The sequence below is a fragment of the Erinaceus europaeus genome, chromosome 21, assembly GCF_950295315.1.
Source record: "Erinaceus europaeus chromosome 21, mEriEur2.1, whole genome shotgun sequence".
NCBI lineage: Eukaryota > Metazoa > Chordata > Mammalia > Eulipotyphla > Erinaceidae > Erinaceus > Erinaceus europaeus.
The window spans coordinates 37,641,938-37,663,520 of NC_080182.1; the positions used below are offsets into that span (position 1 = coordinate 37,641,938).

Genomic DNA, 21,583 nt, shown 5'->3' on the forward strand with positions numbered 1-21,583 from the left:
TTGAAGCTGACTCCTTTGAAACTCAATTTCATTTTACAGGAAGGTGAAATCACCACAGTAAGTTGAAAAGAATGTTCACTGTGCTGAAAATCCCCACCTCTGTTAGGCCGAACAGAATCTATTCTATCATCTTTTCTGAGAATGATCAGATCTTAGAATTAAGGTACACAGCCCCCAGCTGCAGTGAGAGAGACACAAAGTACAAAGAGGCTGGTCCTAGAGCAGAGGGTCCTGGTGGCGCCCTGCCCTCTGCCCTCTTCTCTAACTGTTGCACTGGGACACAGCCTCTCCCCTTTACAGTCACTGTCACCCCTGCTGCTTTCCTGCTGACAGCAGAGCACAGCCCTTACAACAGGGTAAATCCAAAGCCCAGAGTATGACCCTATGTCCTTTCCGGGAAGAGACTGCTGAGTCCGCTCCAGAGGTTTGCTTCTTGCTCCTGCCACGGTCTATTTAGAATCTCAGGCATCTTTTTGCATTTCAATTTGTGACTTAGATTGCATTCCCCTAGACGCAGACTCTGAATGCTCCCAGGAACCCCACCAAGAAATGGGAAAAAGAGGCAGAGAGAAGCGAATACTGTCAGTGTACCCTGTCAGCTGTGGTGAGAGGGACCCCATGCTGCTGGGATGGAGAAACCCCAGGGCAGTCAGTCCTCTGCCAGCTCCCACCCACCACTGGCTGAGACCTGCCCCACAGAGCAACTGAGTCGTTGTCTGGGACTCAAATCTAGGTCCTTGAGCATAGTAATACATGTATTCTATCAGGCAAGTCACTTGCCAGGACCCTTGTTTTATTTATTTTTAAGATAGTATTTAAGTGAATTCTTTTTTATTTTATTTTTTTGTACATTTATGTATTTTCCCTTTTGTTGCCCTTTTTTAATGTTGTTGTAGTTGTGGTTATTGATGTCCTTGTTAGATAGGACAGAGAGAAATGGAGAGAGGAGAGAAAGACAGACACCTGCAGACCTGCTTCACCACCTGTGAAGCGACTCCCCTGCAGGTGGGGAGCTGGGGGCTTGAACCGGGATCCTCACACCAGTCCTCGCACTTTGTGCCACCTGCGCTTACCCTGCTGCGCTACCGCCCAACTCCGTTTTTTGTTGTTTTTTTTTTTAGCACTAAAGAAATGGACAGCTACATCAGCTCCGGTTATCAGGTTCTCATAAATTACCCATTTAATCTTCAGAGTTCTTAAACTCCTCGCCCCTTACCTTCCTCCTCTGTAAAAGGTTCTGAGAATGGGTTTTTTTTTTTTTTTTCATTAGTCTTTACTTCTTTCTCCTTAGTACCTCCTCCCGGCCACTCCTATGCTGACCTGATTTCTTACCAGAACATGCTCAGTCCCCTAAGATGAGTCCTGCCCAGGTTTCCCTGAGGCAAGTGACTAGATTCTAGACACTGGGATAGAAGTAGAAATGTCAGGTGTGACTTCTGGGGAACATCCAAAGCAGCAAGTGTAGGTCCTTGCTACTCCCTTTTTCTTGCTGGCAGAAATGGAGATGTAGTGATGGATGATCGTGTGCTTGTCTTGGAAGATGGCAGAGTGAAAGGATCATCTCAGACATTTGCCAGGGCCGCTTACCCTTTACCCAGCAGAGAAATGCCCTGCTATTCAGCCTCTGCTTGGAGCCAGCATTTATATCAGCTGGGCTCTTGCCGCGTGTGGATCAGCCCCCCACCTCACGCCTACTGAATCACCCCGCAGCATCACAAGATCCCACAGGTGGTTTGTATGCAAAATCACATTTGAAAAGCACCTGGCGGGAGGAATTGTTTGAGAATGGCTTGAGCTCACAGCTGAACTCCATCCTGATCAGAGCACCTCTCAGCTGGGGGGGTTGGAGGTTCAGTGAGAATAGGACAAGGGAGCACCAAGTACAGGGTTTGCCCAGCATGAACCAGAGTTAAACTGCCCTGAGAGATGTATTCTGTGATAAAATCAGTTGGCAGGGGTGAGGAGGTGGTTCAGCAGTGGGGCACACACCTTCCACGCTGGCTTTGATTCTCCCCTTGGCGAACCAGAGACGACAGTGAGTGGAATATGAATGGTGGGCTTCTGTCACCTTGCACAGTTCTTTAAAATCACAGGCTTAGGAGCGGAATGAATGCACGTGTTACCATGTGCAAGGACCTGGGTTCAAGCTCCTGTTCGCCACCTGCAGGGGAGAAGCTTCATAAGCAGTTACAGGTCTCTCTCTCTCTGCTCCCACTCAATTTCTGCCTCTATCAGAAAAAGAAAGGGGGGAAGCCACTGGGAGTTGTGGGTTCATGTGCAAGAACTGAGCCCCAGGAATAACCCTGGTGGCAAATATCTATTCGTGACGACTCTGCCATCAGCCCCTAGAGGTACAGAGGCTTCCCTAACTCTTGTGACTGTAGCAGTGAGAATGCAATATTCGCTGAGAACTTGAGGTGCTGGTGAACTTTACAGATGCCAGTGATTGGGGGGGCGGAAGGGAGAGGCCCTTTCACGGGAGGGGTGGGTGACGGGCCTAAGCACGAAAGCATAAGCACCTTGGACAGGGGTGGCCGCGGGAGGCACAAAGGTGCCCTTAGTACATTACCAGCGAGAACAGCGAGTCTCCTGCAGGCTCCCTGGTTTAGGAGGGGCAGACTCTGGGCCGCTGACGCTTCTGCTTTGCCCCCTTTTATGCAGCCTCTGCTTCACAGTGGTGAAGGACCTCTCCGTGGTGCGCTTAGGAAGGTCTGGGAGGGGAAGATGGCTGGAGGACACAGAGCTGCTCCTGTGCCAGGTGCCTTTACCTGATTCAGGGCCCAGCCCTGCTCTGCCTGCTCCTCTGATGGCGCGGCCTGCAGACGCCAGCCCAGAGCTGCTTGTGCGGGGCCCGGCCGCCTGCTAGGGTTAGTCTGAACTTAAACAAGTGGGTGCACCTGCCTGCGCTCGGAAAGCACCTGTGCGCTTGCGTCTGGCTCTCTGGTCACCACCACTGCTGAGGCTGCGACGCATTTTCTACGATGCGATCGTGTTGCCATTCAAGATTCTCGGCTGGGGCTGGGGCGCTAGCTCAGCCTGGTCCGCCATAGCACGGGGTTGCCTGCGGCCCTGCAAGCCCCAGGGTCCATCCCTGGGACTAATTTATGCCACCTCCACCACCTCCTCTCAAATTCCCTGTCCTATGGCAAGGAAAAAAGAAACAAAGAAGTCAGGCATGACTGCTAGGAGCAGTGGATTCATCCACCCCTGGAGGATACTGAGCCCCAGAAATAATCCTGGTTAAATAATATTATCTATGTTAAAAAAAAAATAAATAAAGCTGGCCGGAAGTGCCTCAGTGGTTAGAGCTCTGGACTTGCCTGCATGAGTTAGATTACCAGCATCACAAAAGCCAGAATGATGCTCTGGCTCTCACTCTCTCTACCACTCTGTCTCACATTAACATATATATATTTGTCACTTGGTGAGTTCAGCTCTCCAGTGTCCTGGTTTCTTTTCTTCCTTTCTCTGAACTTAAGCAGATGTGTCTGTATGAGAGAGACCAGAGCAGTAATCAACCCCTGGTGTTATGTCCTGTGCTCTAACCATCTATCTCCTCAAGTCCTGTTTTAAAAAGGTCTCTGGAACTAGGTTGCCTGAGCCATTCAAATGCCAACTTTATTTACTAGTCGATGCAACAGGGAAAAAGTCAGCTTTTGTATCTACATAACAGCACTCGCAGGATTGCTGGGGAGTCAGATGAGGCATTTCCTCACTGGGAACTGGCCCCCTGCTGCTAGCTGCCTCCTGCCTCCTGGTGGCCTTCTGCCCTGCAGGACAGGCCTGTGTTCAGATAAGTCCCCAGGAATCCCTTCTCTAAGGGATGGAAATCCCTTATTCCTTAGTTAACAAGGGAAGGGGACTCCTTCTCTGGAGCCACTGATGCCTTAATTAGTGACTGGATTCTTCTTGGAGGTTGCTTGGGACTGAGTCACATGTCTTCATGTGAGGGATCAGCTTCTAGGAATGGATTTGCAGACAAGCTGTCCTGCCTGCTTGCCTTCCTGTAGCTTCCAGCATCACTGCCCCTAATCTTTTTTTTATTACAATTCACTGCCTAAAGCCATTGCTGTTATGTGGGTGACTGACATTTAGCATAGCTAAATATCTTCTCCCTGGGAGACACCATTATGTCATTCAAAGCCGGAATTATTTGGGCGGGACTTTGCCCGAGGGTGCGGAGGGGCAGGAGGCAATGGGGAACGGTGTCCTTGTGCCCCAGAGCTCTGTGGTTCAGTTTGGAAGCTAACAGGACTGTGGGTCACAGTGCCCCCAGGTGGTGGGCTGGGTGAGGCCCGTCCAGGATTTGCCTGGTGGGGGGCAAGTCCATGCCGAGCCGGATAGCCCACTTTGCCTACGTTTAGGAAGAAACTGCTTTTCAGTGAAGACGACAAGGACAACCGGAATTTAGAGCTTCTGATGGCATTGCTTCAGTAATCACTATGTATACGTGACATTTTTTTCCATTTTTTTTTTTTTTTTTTTTTTTAGATAGGACAGAGAGAAGTCAAGAAAGGACGGGGAGATAAAGGGAGAGAAAGATAGACACCTGCAGACCTGCTTCACCATTCCTGACCCCCCTGCAGGTGGCGGTGGGAGCTCCCAGGCCGGCCCTTGAATATGGTGATATGGGTGCTTAGCCGGGTACACCACTGCCCGGCCCCCCAGATGTGTAAGATTTTGCTGTAAAGTACACGTAAACCAAGTTACTGTTTCCTGTTTCACTGTTGGGGGAGTGGGAGGTTACCTGAGACCTTGCCCAGCGACTGCCTCTGGGACAGAATTGCAAGGTAACGCAGATTCCACTATTAAGCTGTGAGGTAGAATTTCTGCAGAAATGACAGAACAGAGGGAAGTTCAGAGATACAGTGTCCCCATGGGAGGGCCCGAGGCTTCTCTGTGCAAAGGTCCCCTCCTCTTACACTCCAGATGTGTCACAGCTGGGAGAGCTTCCCATTGGCCCGCTGAAACCGCCAGGTGTGGTGGATTTATTAAACTCCTCCCGCTATGTGCAGTGCAAAGTTCCTGGTGTTCGCTGCTTCCTGTGCAATTTCCCTGGCATAAGGATCATGTGTGCAAACCCGTGTGGCTCCTCGAAAGTGTCCCTGCTTCCAGGATCTCACTGTCCCCCTGTGCTGTCCCCAAAGCACCTTTCTCTGGCACTAAGCACAGTCCCTCTGTGCCTCAAATCTTTTTTTTTTTTTTTTTAACCTCCAGGGTTAGTGCTGGGGCTTGGTGCCTGCACTACGAATCCACTGCTCCTGGAGGCCATTTTTTCCCTGCTTTGTTGCCCTGTTGTCATCATTATTGCTGTTATCATTGCTGTTGTTGTTGTTGTTGGATAGGACAGAGAGAAATGGAGAGAGGAGGGGAAGACAGAGAGGGGGAGAGAAAGAGAGACACCTGCAGACCTGCTTCACCGCCTGTGAAGTGACCCTCCTGCAGGTGGGGAGCCGGGGGCTTGAACTGGGATCCTCCTGCCCTTCCTTGCACTTTGTGCCATGTGCACTCAACCCGCTGCGCTACTGCCCGACCCCCAAATCTTTTTTTTAGTATTTGTTTTTATGGAGGAGACAAGTAGAATCTATTTTGGGAGGCTGCTGGTGCATGTGTCTGATGGGTTGGTCAGCAGCAAAGTGTCCCGTGGCTGAGGAGCTGGACACATGAATGTGGGGCCACAGCCCTTCGGGGCCTGCCTGGCACAAGTGGACTGTCTGCCCCCAGCTCTGACCTGCATTCCTGATCTGGAGAAAAGTACTTAACCCCAGAGGCTGGAGGGAAATGCTGGTGCCTGCCGGTAGTGGAATTTCTCTCTCATTGTGGACCAGCATTTGCTCTAGCCCTGAAGCAGTTCCTGTGGTCTCCCTGGTGTGAACCCGCAAGGCTCCAAGTTTATTTATAGCCATCATACTGAGGCCTACTCCTCAGCCCTGGCTTCCGTGGGGCAATAGCCGCGGACAGACAGATACAGAACACCAATTCAGGCTCTTGCTCTGGTTGGGGTCCAGATCTCTGTCCTTGGCCTTTGGAGCCCTGGGCAGCACCCTGGTGCCTGCTGAGTGCTAAGATGTGGCAGGGCATAGCTCCAGAACCTGGGCATTTCTACATACACACACACACACCCTCCTCTCCTGTGGGTGGTTTCTAGGCCCCACTGAAGGTTTCCCTGGAGACTCATCATGTGGTGACTGTGGGCAGCTTTTAGTTGCCTGCATATGTGGCCTCAGCTGTGTGACATAATAAGTGTCTGGGTCTGGCCTGTGTGGCCTCACTGTGTATATTATGACCTTTCCACACAGCCCCAGGTCCTGACCCCAGAATGTTGGTCTGCTTCTAAATTCTGCTTTTAAAACCCCTTCTGTTTCATTGGTTTAATCTCCCCTGCTTAACACTATATTCTATTTACATAACCACTGTTAACTAAGCACTGCCCTGCCTCCAGGGCATTGGTTTAATCCTCACCAGACAGTGGATGAGAGTCCCATTTCCTGAAGAAGAAACTGAGGCTCAGTAGTTTGGATTGATCAAGGTTGACCTGCTGAGCATCTCACTGGAAACCTGTGGCCAACTGAAGCGCCAAGCTCTTTGGGAAACGGTGATTCCATGCTCCTCCCTGCCATTTACAGGAAAAAGAAAGCAAAGCAAACCAATAAGCTAGTGGAGGCCTCCTTGCATTGGGACGTGCTCAGTGAGCTGAGACAGTAATATTGCCTTATCGGGCACCAGACGACGACATATCCTTCTCCAGATTCCTCTGTTGGCGCTTGAAGCCTGGACTTGTCAATGGTTGCAGGGGGAAGTCACACTTAAGCACATGCCGTCTGTTACTGCTTTGTTGAGGTAATACAAAGCACAGTCCAGTCTTTTCTAGAGAATTATAGTAAGCTCTGTGCAAGTCATTCAGCTGCAGGAAGAGACTCCTGAACTTGCTGAGATGAACTGGCTTCTGTGTCCTGCACTGATGGGATGGTTCCAGATTGCTAGCATGTGGGATGATTTCTAGCTGTGCCCCCACTGCCGATTTATCAACTATACTTTCAGCCCCTGTTAAAGGCATCTTAAGCGTCAGGGGACAGCTCACACAGGGGAGCACATGTTTTGCTGTGTAGGAGGCTCTGGGTTGGAGCCCTGGCATCACACTGGAACACGGGGAGGAGGAGGAGGAGGAGGAGGAGGAGGAGGAGGAGGAGGAGGAGGAGGAAGAGGAGGAGGAGGAGGGGCTCCGTGGAAGGTAGAGCTGTGTTCTGCCCTCGCTTCTCTCTCTCTAGCTCACCCTCTCCCTGTTCTCATTCTAATGTAATCAGAATCAATGGAATCGCTCTAATGTAATTAAAAAGGGGGAAACAACAGCAGCAGCAGCAGCAGGGCCTAGAAGGCCATTCGGTGCTTTTGAAAGTACATTTCCTGGTGGCATATTTTTAAAAGAGAAAGACAAGAATCTCTACACCTAGATTACTGTGGACAGAAGACAAGGTGGTCAAGCTTTTCCAGAAGTATGTGAAATAGCCATGAAAATTCAGAGCAGCAGCTGATAGGATTTCTTGTGGAGATTCCGTAACATGTCCCACACCTGCTATCACCCCTCCAGGTTCTGCCTTTCTCCCACCCTTGGTTGATGGCAGACACTTGTGTTGTTCCATATGTGACACTGGATCACGGAGGCTTACACACGCTGGAGCCACAGAAAGAAAACATATTGCTGGGGGGCAAGTTGGAAAAAAGTCCCTCTAGCAAGGCCTCATATGAACCTGCACACAGAGGTGGCCTGGAGTCAAACCTGGGTGTCCCGCATGCAAGGCAGGCCCTGTGCCAGTCAGCCAGCTTGCCAGGCCTCTCCCTCCTTGAGTCCACCTTCCCAGACTAGACTCACTGCTCGCCCTAGTGGGACTTGTCGGGGGACATACCCTAAGGGGACAAGACCCTGGGCCAGGTGTGTGACTCTCTTGACACACTAGAACCCACTTTGGGGTGAGGGTGTTTTCCTGGCAATGGGTTTATCTGGCCTGTCACATCCATTTGTGGTTGAAAGGCAATGAAGTCTACATCCCCTCCCCAAAGTCAACGTGGTTTAGTGGCTCCTTCTCAAGCTTGGAGATTTAAGGGAGTGACAGGTCAGTGTCTACAGGGCACTCACTGAAGGCCAGCCCCTTATTACTCTACTCACCTCCTCTCACACTTCCCAAGAGACAGGCAGTCTGTCCTGCGTCCGTACAACAAAATGGAGGTTCAGGGAGGCTCACGGCACACAGGCTGGGTGGGGACAGTCCTTGTTGCACCAAGATCCACTGGCTACCCAACTCCTCATTCTGTCATCACACAGCTTCTGCATGGAGAGGCTCCTTGCTCTGGGCTCCTAAGCAAATACATACACTGACTAGCACAGGGGTCACAATTAACTGGCATCAAATCGATGGGGTTACAGTCAACAGTATTTATACAGCTTTCCCATATTAGGGAGCTACTCTCTTCCCTGATCCAGCTTTCTGGTCCTCTTTCCAGCCATGACATCATCTCCCCCAGACAATAACTTGGATCCACCTGCATATCAGATTTCAGGCTCAGAAAATGAAACAAACAAACAAAGGGCCCTAGTAGGCCCTTTGGAATATGCCTACTAGCTATCTACAAAAAGGAGGACCCCCCCCCCCCAACTCTTCATCTGCACTATTCCAGCCTTTAGGTTCATGATTAGTCAACAATTTGTTTGGCTTTGTATGTTAACTCCACTTTCAGCCACCAGGTTCCAGATGTCAGCATGATGCCAACCAGACTTCCCTGGACAGACAACCCCACCAATGTGCCCTGGAGCTCCGATTCCCCAGAGCCCTGCCCCACTAGGGAAAGAGAGAGACAGGCTGGGAGTATGGATCCACCTGGCAATGTCCAGGTTCTGCGGAGAAGCAATTACAGAAGCCAGACCATCCACCTTCTGCATCCCACAATGACCTGGGTCCATGCTCCCAGAGTGATAAAGAATAAGAAAGCTATTGGGAGGGGATGGGATATGGAGTTCTGGTGGTGGGAATTGTGTGGAGTTGTATCCCTCTTATCCTATGGTTTTTGTCAGTGTTTCCTTTCTATAGATAAAATAAAATAAAATAAAATAAAAATAAAAATAAAAATAAATCAGGTCTGTACAGAAGAACCTTGATCACTCACTGGAGTGTTTGCTTCTTCCAAGAGGTCGGTCAGTGTCCCTAGTCACTTTGAGTCATACGCCATCATGAGCCTTTCCCTGGTGTTTCTGAGGAAAGAGCACCAGCTGAGGAGGGGTTTGCAGGGCTGTCGACCGGGGTGAGGCAGGGTGGGCGAGAAAGGGAAAGCACTGAACTCCGTGCACTCTACATATAGGGCCATTGCAGTCACCTCTTTTTTTTTTGCTTTGTCCTAATTTTTATTTTATTTTTTTATTTAAGAAAGGATTAATTAACAAAACCGTAGGGTAGGAGGGGGTACAATTCCACACGATTCCCACCACCCAATCTCCATATCCCATCCCCTCCCCTGATAGCTTTCCCATTCTCTATCCCTCTGGGAGCATGGACCCAGGGTCACTGTGGGATGCAGAAGGTGGAAGGTCTGGCTTCTGTAATTGCTTCCCCGCTGAACATGGGGGTTGACTGGTCAGTCCATACTCCCACCCTGCCTCTCTCTTTCCCTAGTGGGGTGGGTCTCTGGGGAAGCGGAGCTCCAGGACACATTGGTGGGATCTTCAGTCCAGGGAAGCCTGGCCGGCATCCTGATGGTGTCTGGAACCTGGTGGCTGAAAAGAGAGTTAACATACGAAGCCAAACAAATTGTTGAGTGCAGTCACTTCTGTGAGGAATCAGTTCCGTTTTCTGACTATACACCGAGCCACTAGTTGACCCTATGGTTGATTTAGTGGCTCACACTAATAAAATAAAACAGTAAGAGAGAGAGAGGCCAGAATGCTGTGACAGTGGTTTACACAACAAACTTTCAGATCGAAAATCCTGAGGTCCCAGATTCAATTCTACATAATAGGATTCAATGACACCACCCTAAGTTAGAAACCAACAGTCTCTGGCTTAAACAAACAAACAAAACAAACCAGACTCCCTGGACTGGTAAAGCAGATCACCTGGGAGGTTGCTGCTTGACCATGTGTGTCACCCAGGTTCAAGCCCAGCCCCCACTGCACTGGAGGGAAGCCTTAGTGTTATGGTTGGTACTTCTTCTCTCTCTGTTTCTCTCTCTCTCTCTTTCACCTCTCCTCTCCTTCCTCTCCTCTCCTCTCCTCTTCTCTCTCTCTCTCTCCCTAAAATAAGTTGATCTGGAATGGCAAAGCTCTGGTGACAACAAAGAAAAAAATATATATATATGTAAGATAGTAAAACAAAATGATAATCAACATTAAAAATAAAGCATGGTAGAAGCAATGCCAGAAGGCATTGTACGCAGTATAAATCAGCATGTTTCATGAGCCTTCTATTTTCTGAAACTTCCATTTCAGTGTGTGTGTGTGTGTGTGTGTGTGTGTGTGTGTGTGTGTGTGTGTGGCCAGGCTGTGGCAGAGGGAACTGACTGTCCTCTCCATCTGTCTGCCCTGCCCATACACAGGGGTTGCCTTTGAAGGTGCTAGTGGCCTGTGATTAGAGAGGACATTTTACTTCTGGCTAAGGTGGCTCTTATAGTCGCAGGTGAGGCCTCCAGAGTACTGAAACTTTGAGGCGGCTGAACCCTGGATCTCTCCACATATGGAAGAGCATACTGCAAACCTCACTTTGAAGTCATGAGTGAAGGGAAAACTCCTTTTTGTTAACTTACTGGTTTCTCGGAGTACTATTCTTTGCAGCACCTTATAAAGTTCATTGCTTAACATGGGGGGATGGTCAAAAATGAAACAGGCTGATCTGATCTAACACCCTTTTATTTCTCAGGCGGAGAAGCCAAGTGTGTGTCAGGGAAGCTAAGGGGTCCCTGAAATCACTGGAATGAGTCGAGGCTAAACCGGGCCTAGCAAGAAGGCACAGGTCTGAGGCTGGACAGGCTCTGTGCCCCAGCCTAAGGAGGCAAGCTGAGAGGGGCTTGGGCTCCCTGTGCAGTGCTACTCCCAGCCCACCCCACCCCACCTCTGGTATTTGTGCTTGGTGACAAAGGACCTCCACCCAGGGCTGAGACAGGAAGGGTGACCCCCACCTTGCCCTTCTGAACTCACCCTCACCTGGTTCCTGCTCAGACTGTGGTTAATGTCCCTGCCAGCACATGGACACGTTTGCTCTGAAGGCTCGGCTTTCTCTGAACCTCTGAGGTGCCAGATTCTGAGAAACCCGCAGCAGCCTTGCCCCCACCATCGGAGCAGGAGGTAAGCCGCACGCCAATGGCAGGAACGCACCTCCAGAATTCACTCTGCTGCTCATGCCGCACTGGTGACAGGGAACAAATACTGCTGTGACCACGCTGGCCTCATCCCAGACACAGGCAGGGGCCGCCCCAAACCTGGCCATGTAGCTGCAAGAAGAAAGGGGGGGGGGGTGCTTGAGGGAAAGAACTGTAGGCAGCTTCATGCACACATCCTCAAGAAAGCCCAAACCCTTTGCCCTCGCCTGTCCCTTCGGGCATCACGAGTTTTGAGTCATTACTGATGGCAGCCGGGCTCAGTGTCTAGCAAGTGGCAGATTCAGTTCCACCGGCAGTGCCCTGTGAGGTGGTCACATCTTAGGGGTGGATGTGGGACCAGGGCCAGCAGCTGAGGGGGCAGGAAGTTGGGAGACCAGTGTCGAAGGCCAAGGGTGTTGCTGGAAGGGCAGTGGGCCAGGTCTCTTCATTACGGCATGGCCGCAGGGAGTCCTCCCTGGGAGACTTTCTGGAGAGGCGAGACCACTACTGGCCCGTCAGCTTGCCGGCTCCACCTTATCACACAGCCCTCTCTTCACATTCGCAGGAGGATGCCCACTGCCTGGCTGCTCCCTGAGCTATAGCTAAGACGGTTTTAGGCTCTTGGAGCCTTGGGGGTGGGGGGAGGCCCGTAGCTGGGTAGACTTTGTTAGCTGGAACCAAGCCAAGGGACAGCAGCAGTCCTCAGAGAGGGGCCAGCTTACCCCTAACACGCGTCTACCCAGGAGAGCTCTGCTTGGCTGATGCAAGGTCACCCGATCTCACCCAGCAGGAAGTGGGAGTGGCCCCTGGCTCACTGCAGATGGGGGGTGGCTGACTCACACCAGGCCCCTACCCCCAACCCCCAGTCACCTCTAGAGGCTCCTCTGGGCTTCCTTTGTATTTAAGCCTTTTCTGGCATTTCTGGTTGTAGAAACATGTCCCTTCCGGTATAGAAACGACAACCTCAGGGGCATCAGAGTCCTCGGCATCTCTGTGGCCTCACACCTTGAGGTGCTGACTTCGCTGAAAGGACGAGAGACTCGTGTGAATGCATCTCTGGGTTTGCGTGTCCTCCACCTGTGTTTCCAGGTCCTTTGGGTTTCTGTGAGAACTGCCCCTTCTCACCAGCAGATGTGCTTCTGGCAGAAATTCCTCTGACTATAACAATCTTTAAAAGGTCAAAGAATGCTGGCTACAGGAGACAGATCCCAAACCAAAAATGAGGCCACCAGTAGCTCCTCTCGCAGGGCCTAAATAGCAGGTGGGAACATTTCTTGGGAAGAGAAGGAGGCAACTCCTTGGGCCTGGAGCCTGGGACTCCTCCCAGAGGGGCTGCCTTGGCCCTTTCTGGGGCTTGTTCCTCACTGACCTCAGGAGCAAGGGCAGTGCCCTCTGCAGACTCCAGCATGAAACCTCCCCTGCTCTCCACCACCCGGACCACCCGGCTGTGGTGCGCTAGGTTCCTGCCTAACAAAGGGGCTGTGGGTAAGAGTGCAGCTGGTTTGACTTCCCCCTTGGTCCTGAGAGATTGCAGGGCAGCTGCTTCCTGTGGGAAGCAGAAACCCCAGCAGGGAGTAGGGAAGGGAACGGGGAGAGAGAAGGCAGTCCGCACCCTGAGGGGAAGCTGTCCACACTCACCTCAGGGTGGTGGCACCAACCACAGTCTGAGGCAGGCAACAGAGCAGCTTCCGGGGTTGGGAAGGGCAGGAGAGGCTGGAGGACAGCCCGGCAGCCCAGGCAGGCAGTCTTCCTAAGGGACATGGGCAAGACCCCTGGCTTCCTGGTCCTGAAGGCCTGTGTGTGTATGTTGGGGGGGGGGTGCGCGCCAGTGTGTGTGGCTGTCACCAGTGCGGAGAAACAGGGGTCACCAGCACCAGCACAAGTCATCTACGTGCATCTGACCTTCAACATGTTGGTGGCAAAACCTGTGGTTCACAGTCCCTTGGGGAGGGACACCCCTCATCAGCTGGGTCTGGGACAGAGAGCTAGGTGAGCAATAAGCCAGGCTGTTGCCACTCCAAGATAGTGTTCTCATTGCCTTTCCTGATTGGTTACTGAAGACTAAGCACAAGGCTGAGTGGTGACTCAGTGGGTACAGCGCCGGACCTGTAAGCCTGAGGCCCCAGGCTTAATCTCTGGCACCTGAGCAGTTCTCTAGTCTCTTTCTCAAAGTAAGCAAGCAAGCAAACAAACAAACAACACAAAACAAAACAGATTTGAAGTGCACACCTCAATTTGAAACTGCTCCTCCTCTCCCTGCGGACTTCTCATCAAGCCTCATGTTAACTGAGTGCAGTGAGGCTATAGGACAACATGGGGACGCAGGAAGGGGAAGGGTCAGCAGGTTGTTGGGCTGTGCCCCCTCCCCCTTTTTGTCCAGCAGGTCCAGATGGAAGGTCTCTGGGGAGCTCAGGGGCCTCACTGTCAGTGGGACAGGGCGAGCTCCAAGGTCTCCAGGGCCTCGTTCAGAATGAAGCGTCACTTCTCAAAATGCCCTGCATGCTGCTCAAGGTGCTCTTTTGTTCAATCCTTACCACACCCTCTGAAAGGAGGCAGATGACTTCTAGTAGCTCCACCTTGCAGATGTGGGAACTGAAGCCCCAAAGGTTAAACCACAGAACCACGGTGGGAGAAGGCGGGCAGCAGTAGAGTGAGTAGAAACCCCCAGGGAAGGCCTAGGTCCCCCATCTAGTGTGGCTGTGCTGACCTCAGTGTCCAGACTTGGGGCCCAGGTGTACCCTGTAACTTGTGTCCCTGCCCTCCGGTCTGGAACTAGTCAAGCCACATTCTTGGTCTCACAATAGTCTTTTATTCTAACCATGTTGAATGGGATTGTTTTACCAAAAGATAAGCCGTTTCTGATGTCAGGATGATCAGAGCATAAAGATGGATGGGTTATAGACGGGGCGGTTGGGGACTCCATAGTCAAATGAATTGTGCTGCTGTAAGGAAGCCCAACCTTGACAGTGTGGACATCAAAGTGGCCCCAAGCCCGTTCACAGAAACTTTACATTTCTTCTTTAACACTGTCAAGAGTTTTTCAAAGTAACTTCAAAGAAGCAGTTTGCACCTTCCAGCAGGAAGCCTGACTTGCTAACTGCCACTCTCAAAGTATCCTGGCCTCTGTCCCCAGCCCATGGCTCCCAACAGCGGGGTCAGGGCCCAGGTATGCTTCTGGAGAAGGACATATGGACAGCTGGGGACTCAGAAGCTGGGGACAGAGGCCTCAAAACACACTCTGGTCCTGCCTCAGTCCCTGGGGGCAGCTTCTCTGGAAACAAAACCCAAACAAACAAACAAACAACAACAAAAAAACAGATCTGGGTTAATACAACAGACTAGTATCAGCAGACAATCTCATAGTCCCAGATTTGTATTTGTTTCTTGTCTCTGACAAAGTAGAGGAGACATTCCTGTAGAAGGGGGGGCAGGCAAAGCCTGAAGGGTGTGATAAGCAAGAGTCAACTCAGGCAGATGCAGAGAAAGCGGACCCCGGGGAGGCCTTGGTTTATTTTCAGTCACATTCATTCTGCAGTGCTATTACTTCCTGCCAGAGTGCAGTCAGCAGTGAACATTAGCAGGAGGTCATTTGGAGGAATGATCCAGATGAGTAAGTGCCCAAGGTACTACAGTACTCACCCCCACGCCCGTACCCGCCCCCCATATAATCAAAGTAAGGCAGAGTCATAATGACTATCTTTCTCTACTCTGTAGCTCTCATATACAATGTGCAGAGATACTTTTCAAGCTCATCAAGTAGTAATGCGTGAAACACATGGACATGTATATATAAAAAGCAGGTAGTGACGAAAATTAATCTAAGACTTGCATGTATAAAATAGATTTAACTGCTAATGATAAAAACACGAGAAGGTTCCACTGATTACATTTGTTAAAGAAAAACAAAAATATTCATATATTCAGAATTTTTAAAAAGTGCAATTAAACATAAGTACCTGATAACATAATAAAAAGGAACACATTATTCTTTAATAGCACTGTAACTAATAGAAAGGCAAACAATGCTTAACTGTAAGCAAAAAAACAAATCACTTAAAAAGGTAAGACAGAAATACAGTTTTAAACTCCAGGAGCCTACAGGAATTTGAGGGTGGCACTGCCCATGCCCCACGCCCCCTCCAAGAAGGCAGCAGTGTTGGGGGTCAGAAAAGCAATACTTCTGAGCACCCCGTTGGTCCTCATGTGGCACCAACACTATGGCACAAAGGGAAGACCACCCTAAGCGTGTGGGAAGGCCGGCATTTCACAAACTGCTGAACACCTAGACAACTGGACAGCATCAGCCTAGAGCCCGGCTGGGTGCCCGGTGACACTGAGCTCTGTGGCCCTCGGGGAAAGGAAAGGCTGGAACACCACACAGCCACGGTGCTCCCGGCTGTCAGGGAAGAAGAGCTCTGTGGTCCCTTTTAGTCTTAGCCTGGAGCCCCAGGGAGCCCCACACTTGTGACCTCTAAACTGAAAGCACTTCCCCAAACCAGGGCCTCTGAGAGGAGTAATGGGAGTGACGGAACTACTTACTTATGGGGCCCACCTAGGAGTATTCTCATGTTATGCCAAAGCTACATGTACACTCGGCAGCAACTTACTTGGCATATCACCCTCCTAGAAGCGCTAGGCAGACAGCTCAGGGTCAGGAACCAGAGAGCTGGCCCGTGCCTCTGTCAGCCACCCTGGAAGGCCCAACAGCCCTGCTATGGGGCACAAGCAGAGCCGTTATTCAGCTTACACGCTAATGGGTTGGATTTCCCTGCTAGGATTTAAGGGACACGTGCAGTACTGATCCGCATGCCCTGCAGTAGCAGACTCCCGAGTCAGCCCTATTTGCTTGTAGGACAAGTGAGAAATCATGTCTTTATTTGTCCATAGAGAAATACGCGCCTAGCAGTGGGAGGGATGTAAAGGGCGTCTCTTCATATTCAGCTTTTCACTTGTGGCCCGGAAAGCTTGCACTGCCTCGCCACGCTCAGAGAAGCCCAGAGAACCAGTCGCTCCAGCATCAGGGCTGCTCTCTCTGATGAAGTGAGCACTGCATCTGATCTGCTACTCGCCTGCTCAGGCAGAAGGAAAGAAAAATGTACTTTTCAGGATCCTTAGCTAGAGGAACAGTTCACGTGATGCTCTGTGCCAGCAGGCCCCCCCAAGCTGCTAACAGACACGGGGCAATGTCCGTCTGCGCTGACGTCCAGGAAGGCACCATGTGCAGGCCCGGTCCTGCCCTGGCGGTGGCACCTGAAACACCGCAGAGCTGAGCCCAGGCCCCGCACTTACCACACTTGGTTCCCAGCACGGGAAGGGCTGGGAGAAATGCTGCCTCCTCTAGGCACCTGGAATGTTCTTTACGAAGCCCTGCTCCTCCAGAAGGGACTCAGGGCTTAATTCCCTACTTGCTACTATCTTAAGGCCGACAAAGATTTCTACCTCCAGATGGGAATAAACTTGGCTTTCCCTCTAGTCCTCAACTAGCAGGTGATCACAATCCAAAACAACAGAAATCTGACTGTCTAAAAGGTATTGATCCCAAAGATTAAGGTCACATTTTTCAACCCGAGAAAGAAATGCTCTTAGAGTATTTGATATCAGTGCAGGAAAGACTGACTTAAAGCCACTTTGTTCTCCTGGCTGTAAAATGCACTACAAGATGAAATACCATTGCTTAAGGAAGAACAAGGATGGCCAGTTAATTAATTCTTAAACATATGACGAAATCTAAACTATACTGCACCTAAATATAATTTCTAATTAAACCCCATTTCTAAATATCACTGTAACTGTCTAAAAGGGCACTAATGGGATTTTTTTCCAGGTCAGAATCCACTCTTTCTCATTTATTGTACTGCATTTGGCTGTGTTATATGGCTGTGGGAATGAAACAGGTTGGCAGACAGGTTTCCAGGTGTTTTTCCTTGATAACAACTTTCCTATGTTCAGAGGGAAGGAAGGTCTGAAACCCACTCTTCTTTCTTCCAGGTGTAATTCGTGGAGTTGCTACCAATACAATACCTTAGCTGTGGAGGACAGAACAGAGGGAAAGGGACCCCACTGTGGTCTGGTATTTCTTCTCTTTCTTTCTTTCTTTCTTTCTTTTTTTTTTTTTTTTTTTTTTGATATTGAGTGGTACACTGGGTACTTAGCCCAGCCTGAACTCAAGAGCAAGGATGGGAATGGTGGTCATCAGTCTGTGGGCAGTGTGGCCCTAGCTGATCTTTTCTAAAGTTCCTATGGGATGCACCAGTGCCACGAGTGTGCTGGGCAAGAAGCATTTGTTTCAGAGGGGCTTCAGCAGAGGAACCTCAGCTGAGGCTGCTTGGAGGTGAAACTGCTGGGTCTCCCCAAGGCGGGACTGTGGCTGTGGTCAGATGTCCAGTGGGCCCACAATGGTGAATCCAGAGTCCTTGCTATTGCTGCTGTCATCATCGGGGCTGGAGCTGGGGTTGCTGGAGGAAGCCGAGGCTGGGCCCATCAACGGGTCAGAAAACACCAGCGGGGAGTGGACCAGGGGTTCGCTTTTCCCAGAAGTACTTCTGAGGGTGCGAAGTGGCTGGGCCTGGCCTGAGAAGGAGCCCCTGGAACCGGTATCCTCGTCTTCTTTGGAAATGAGGATGAAGTCATCTGAGCTCCCTCTGTCTGTGTTCCCTGATGCTTCTGAAGAGGCCTGTGAAGTACAGTCAGAAGTACCGGTGAAGTGAGATGCTGAGTTGGGTCCTGTGACTGGGGCATGCTCTGTGGCAATCTGGGCCCTATGGAAACGTCAGCCGCCAGAGTCCAGTGATTTCACTACCTGCTTAAAGGACAGACTTTTAGGCAGCACAAGATGACGTGGCTGAAGGGGACAGGATGTGATGACAAATGGTACTTGGTGCCACCAGTGTAGTAAAAACAGACTGTTTCCCAGCCTAGAATGTTCCCAGCTGTGATCATGGAATGTGAGCTCAGACTGACAGGGAGTCAAAGATTCAGGCTCCTGTGCTGACTATGAATATATATGGGCCCTAAGTCAGATCCATGGGGTTTACAGTTAGTGATATTTATAAACTTTCCTCATATTTGGGAGTTACTCGCTGCTTTAATTCAGCTCTCCAGGCCTATTCTCAACTTTGACACCATCTTCCCAGACAATGCCTTAGTCCACCTGAATGCTAGCTGTCAGGCTTAGGCAAAAATTACTAAAATAGATGTCCTAGCTTCAACCACACAAAGACGCTCAGTTCCATCTGCTATATTCTTACCTTTGCATTCCTGTTTATTAAGCCATTTGTCCTGCTTTATATCTTACCACCTTTCAGCCACCAAATTATAGATGCTACGATGACACCATCCTGACTTTCCTGGGCAGGCAACCGCACCAATGTGTCCTGGAACCTCACCTCTCCAGAGTCTTAGCCCATCATGGGAAGACTGAAACAGGCTGGAGGTATGGATCCACCTGCCAACATCCATGTCCAGCAGAGAAGCAATTACAGAAGACAGACCTCCTACCTTTTGCTCCCCATAAAGAATTTTGGTCCATGCTCCCAGAGGGATGAAGAATAGGGAAGCTTCCAATGGAGGGGATGGGACATGAAACTCTGGTGGTGGGAACTGTTATCTTAAAATCTTGTTAATCATAGTAAATCACTAATACAATTATTTTTTAAAAAGTAAGACTACTTCTTTTCATCCCGTTACTGTCACTCTGTAGGATGCACATGATCTCCTTTGGAGAAACCAGAAACGCTATTTGGGGCCAGCCAGTGGCGCACATGGTTAAGTGCACATGGTTAAGTGCATGTTACCATGCACAAGGACCCCAGCTCAAGCCCCTGGCCCCACCTGCAGGAAGGATGCTTCATAAGTGGTGGTGCAGTGCTACAGGTCTCCCTCCATCTCTCTCTTTCTCTCTGCTCTATCCAATCCTCCCTCTCAATTTCTCTCTGTCCTATCAGATTTTTTTTAATGAACTCTATCTGGGGGAATTCTCCCACACACATATGCACTTGGTGTGCACTTAAGATGTTAAGTCCATATGAGATTTCCATTTAGACCTCCTACTTTCAAAGTCTGAACGCTTTCTTCATATCAGTGTTGTCCCAAGTTACAAACTGAAATCATAACCCCTTACACCACACAAGGGTCTACAGCTAGAATTCTGCTTGGCAGAGTTTATCTGAAATTGAAATGAGAGAGTATATCCTGCAGGTGTGATTTTTAGAATGGCATCTCTGTTACAGAAATACCATGATGACCTGTAACAAGATCTGTAGCGGAGCTGCTCTGGCTAGCACTAGTCATCTGACGTATTTCTGGAAAAACAGTGGTCCAGTTGGTAGGGTTCTTACTATTTGTATCCCTGACAAGCTTGTGTAAATGTGTCTATCAAGTCTGTGACCATGCTCATCAGAGCACCTGTACCTGCTTGGTGGCCCCAGGCGTTTGACCATTGCGGCCCTGGCCCTGGGCACTGGCGCAGTAGTGGTCATCTGCAATGGTGATCTGCTCGTTCTCCTCGGCTTCCAGCTGGCTCTGGTTGAAACGCAGGGAACCTTTTAGAATGTCTTTGATCTTTTTCCAAAGAAGAAAATAAATGAAAAAGATGAATGAGTTTATTTTTAAATGTCAGCTAAAACTTGAATCCAATTAAAACTAGATTTGCCACTGACCAACTTTTTTTTTATAGTATTGATATAAATATATCACCATAAGGAGAAAATAACATGGGGGAAAAAAACCGTCAACATTATCAGTCATTGGCCTATTAATAGCCAAGGGAAATTTCAAAAGTTTTAATGGTTAGACTCTCACAGGAGCAGATATGAGGGAGGGGGGTCACGCCCTTGGCAAGTATCCTTTAAAAAAAATGTGTGGGGGAGGTTTGTGGGGAGACTGACCAAGCTACTGGAATTTGTTGTCACCAGGTTCAACTTGCTAACATCTTTTTTGATTTCTTAGTGAGGTGCTAGGCATCAAACTCAAGAGCCTCAAACATGATATGGCATATGCTAAACTTGAAGCTACCACCGCAACCTCCTTGGAGGTTCTCTTAAAGCAGGAGGTGCCAATCGCTGCCACACTGAGCCCCACTGAACAGCCCTTGGTTGCTAAGGTGGTGCTGCCCCAGCTGCCACTGATAATAACACGGGCAGATGGGCAGACATTCTAGACCATAAGACTCTTTTCACTCATGCTTATGCTTTGGGCAGACCTTCAAGGGTGGCGGAAGTGTGGACATGTAGTTCTGACGCCTGCCGAAAGCAGTTAGTAAGACCTGTGCTCCGTAAGAAACAAGGGTAGTAATGGAAAACACAAGGTGAAACCTGGAGTAGGGTGGTGATTGCACTAAAGCAAAGGACTCTGGGGAAGGACGGGAAAGGATGGAAAGAAAGGGCATTGGATCCTGGTGCATGATGGTGGAGGGGTGTCTAGGTTGGGGGAGTGAGTGTCTGCCAAACACTTAGACACCTATCATGGGGGGAAAGGGGTTCTATCTACGTGTTAATAACTATACTGAAAATAATGAACCCTCCAGTAAAGTATAATAAAAAGACTTGCGCTCCAAGGACATTTGCATGTTCATGGTTGAACGACTGAGCGTGATGCTGGAGAGGTCATTTTCTAGCTTCTAGTAGAGAACAAACAGCAGGTTTGATAGGAGGAGGGCACAAGGCTGACCAACGGGAACTCACTCTGGCTTGCAAGCTAGTCGGACTTCACTGCAAAAAGGAGCAAGGGGTGTGTGGGGTGGAGACTCGGTTCTGTCTGGAGAGGATGAGGGGACTTGAGAAGCACTGGCTAACAGCGACTGCCAGGAGCCTCCACGCCCAGGGTGCCCACCCCAACAGCTACCAAAAGCCTGGCTGTGGCTCACAGATACCATGGACATACCTGCTTCAGTCCCGCCAGGGAAACTAGAATTTGATCTTCTTTTTCTAAATTTTCTTGTAATATTACATCTTGAATATTCCCTAAAAATGGAAGAATGACATTTTTTAAAAAAAAATTTAAACTTTTATTTCATTATTGGATAGAGACAGAAAGAAATTGAGAGTGGAGAGGGAGACAGAGAGGGAGAGGGCCAGAGACACCTGCAGACCTGCTTCACAGCAGGTGGAGACCATGGACTTGAACCCAGGTCCCTGTACACTGTAATGTGTGTGCTTAACAAGGTGTGCCAGCCACCACCTGACCCCTGACATCTTGTAACCAGTGCTTTGCATAGAACTTGGATGTCACTGAACTGTTACTCTGC

General features: G+C 49.9%; 2 protein-coding genes across 5 annotated transcripts in view; one reads left to right on the forward strand and one right to left on the reverse strand.

Annotated features, from left to right (window-relative positions):
- The window catches only part of PLCL2 (phospholipase C like 2), a 253,669-nt gene extending 234,717 nt beyond the window's left edge, over window positions 1-18,952 (forward strand). Inside the window, exon 6 of the mRNA XM_060180862.1 lies at window positions 18,645-18,952. Coding sequence (XP_060036845.1) covers window positions 18,645-18,884 — 240 coding nt within the window. The 3' untranslated portion in view covers window positions 18,885-18,952. The remainder of the gene's footprint in view (window positions 1-18,644) is intronic.
- Window positions 14,818-21,583, reverse strand: part of TBC1D5 (TBC1 domain family member 5) — a 504,373-nt gene continuing 497,607 nt past the window's right edge. For all 4 annotated transcript variants that reach the window (XM_060180867.1, XM_007529715.3, XM_007529708.3 and 1 more), the window contains 3 exons: window positions 21,220-21,299; window positions 19,750-19,899; window positions 14,818-18,013 (listed from right to left, as the gene is read on the reverse strand). In XM_060180867.1, the coding sequence (XP_060036850.1) occupies window positions 17,714-18,013; window positions 19,750-19,899; window positions 21,220-21,299 (530 nt within the window). In that variant the 3' untranslated portion in view covers window positions 14,818-17,713. The remainder of the gene's footprint in view (window positions 18,014-19,749; window positions 19,900-21,219; window positions 21,300-21,583) is intronic.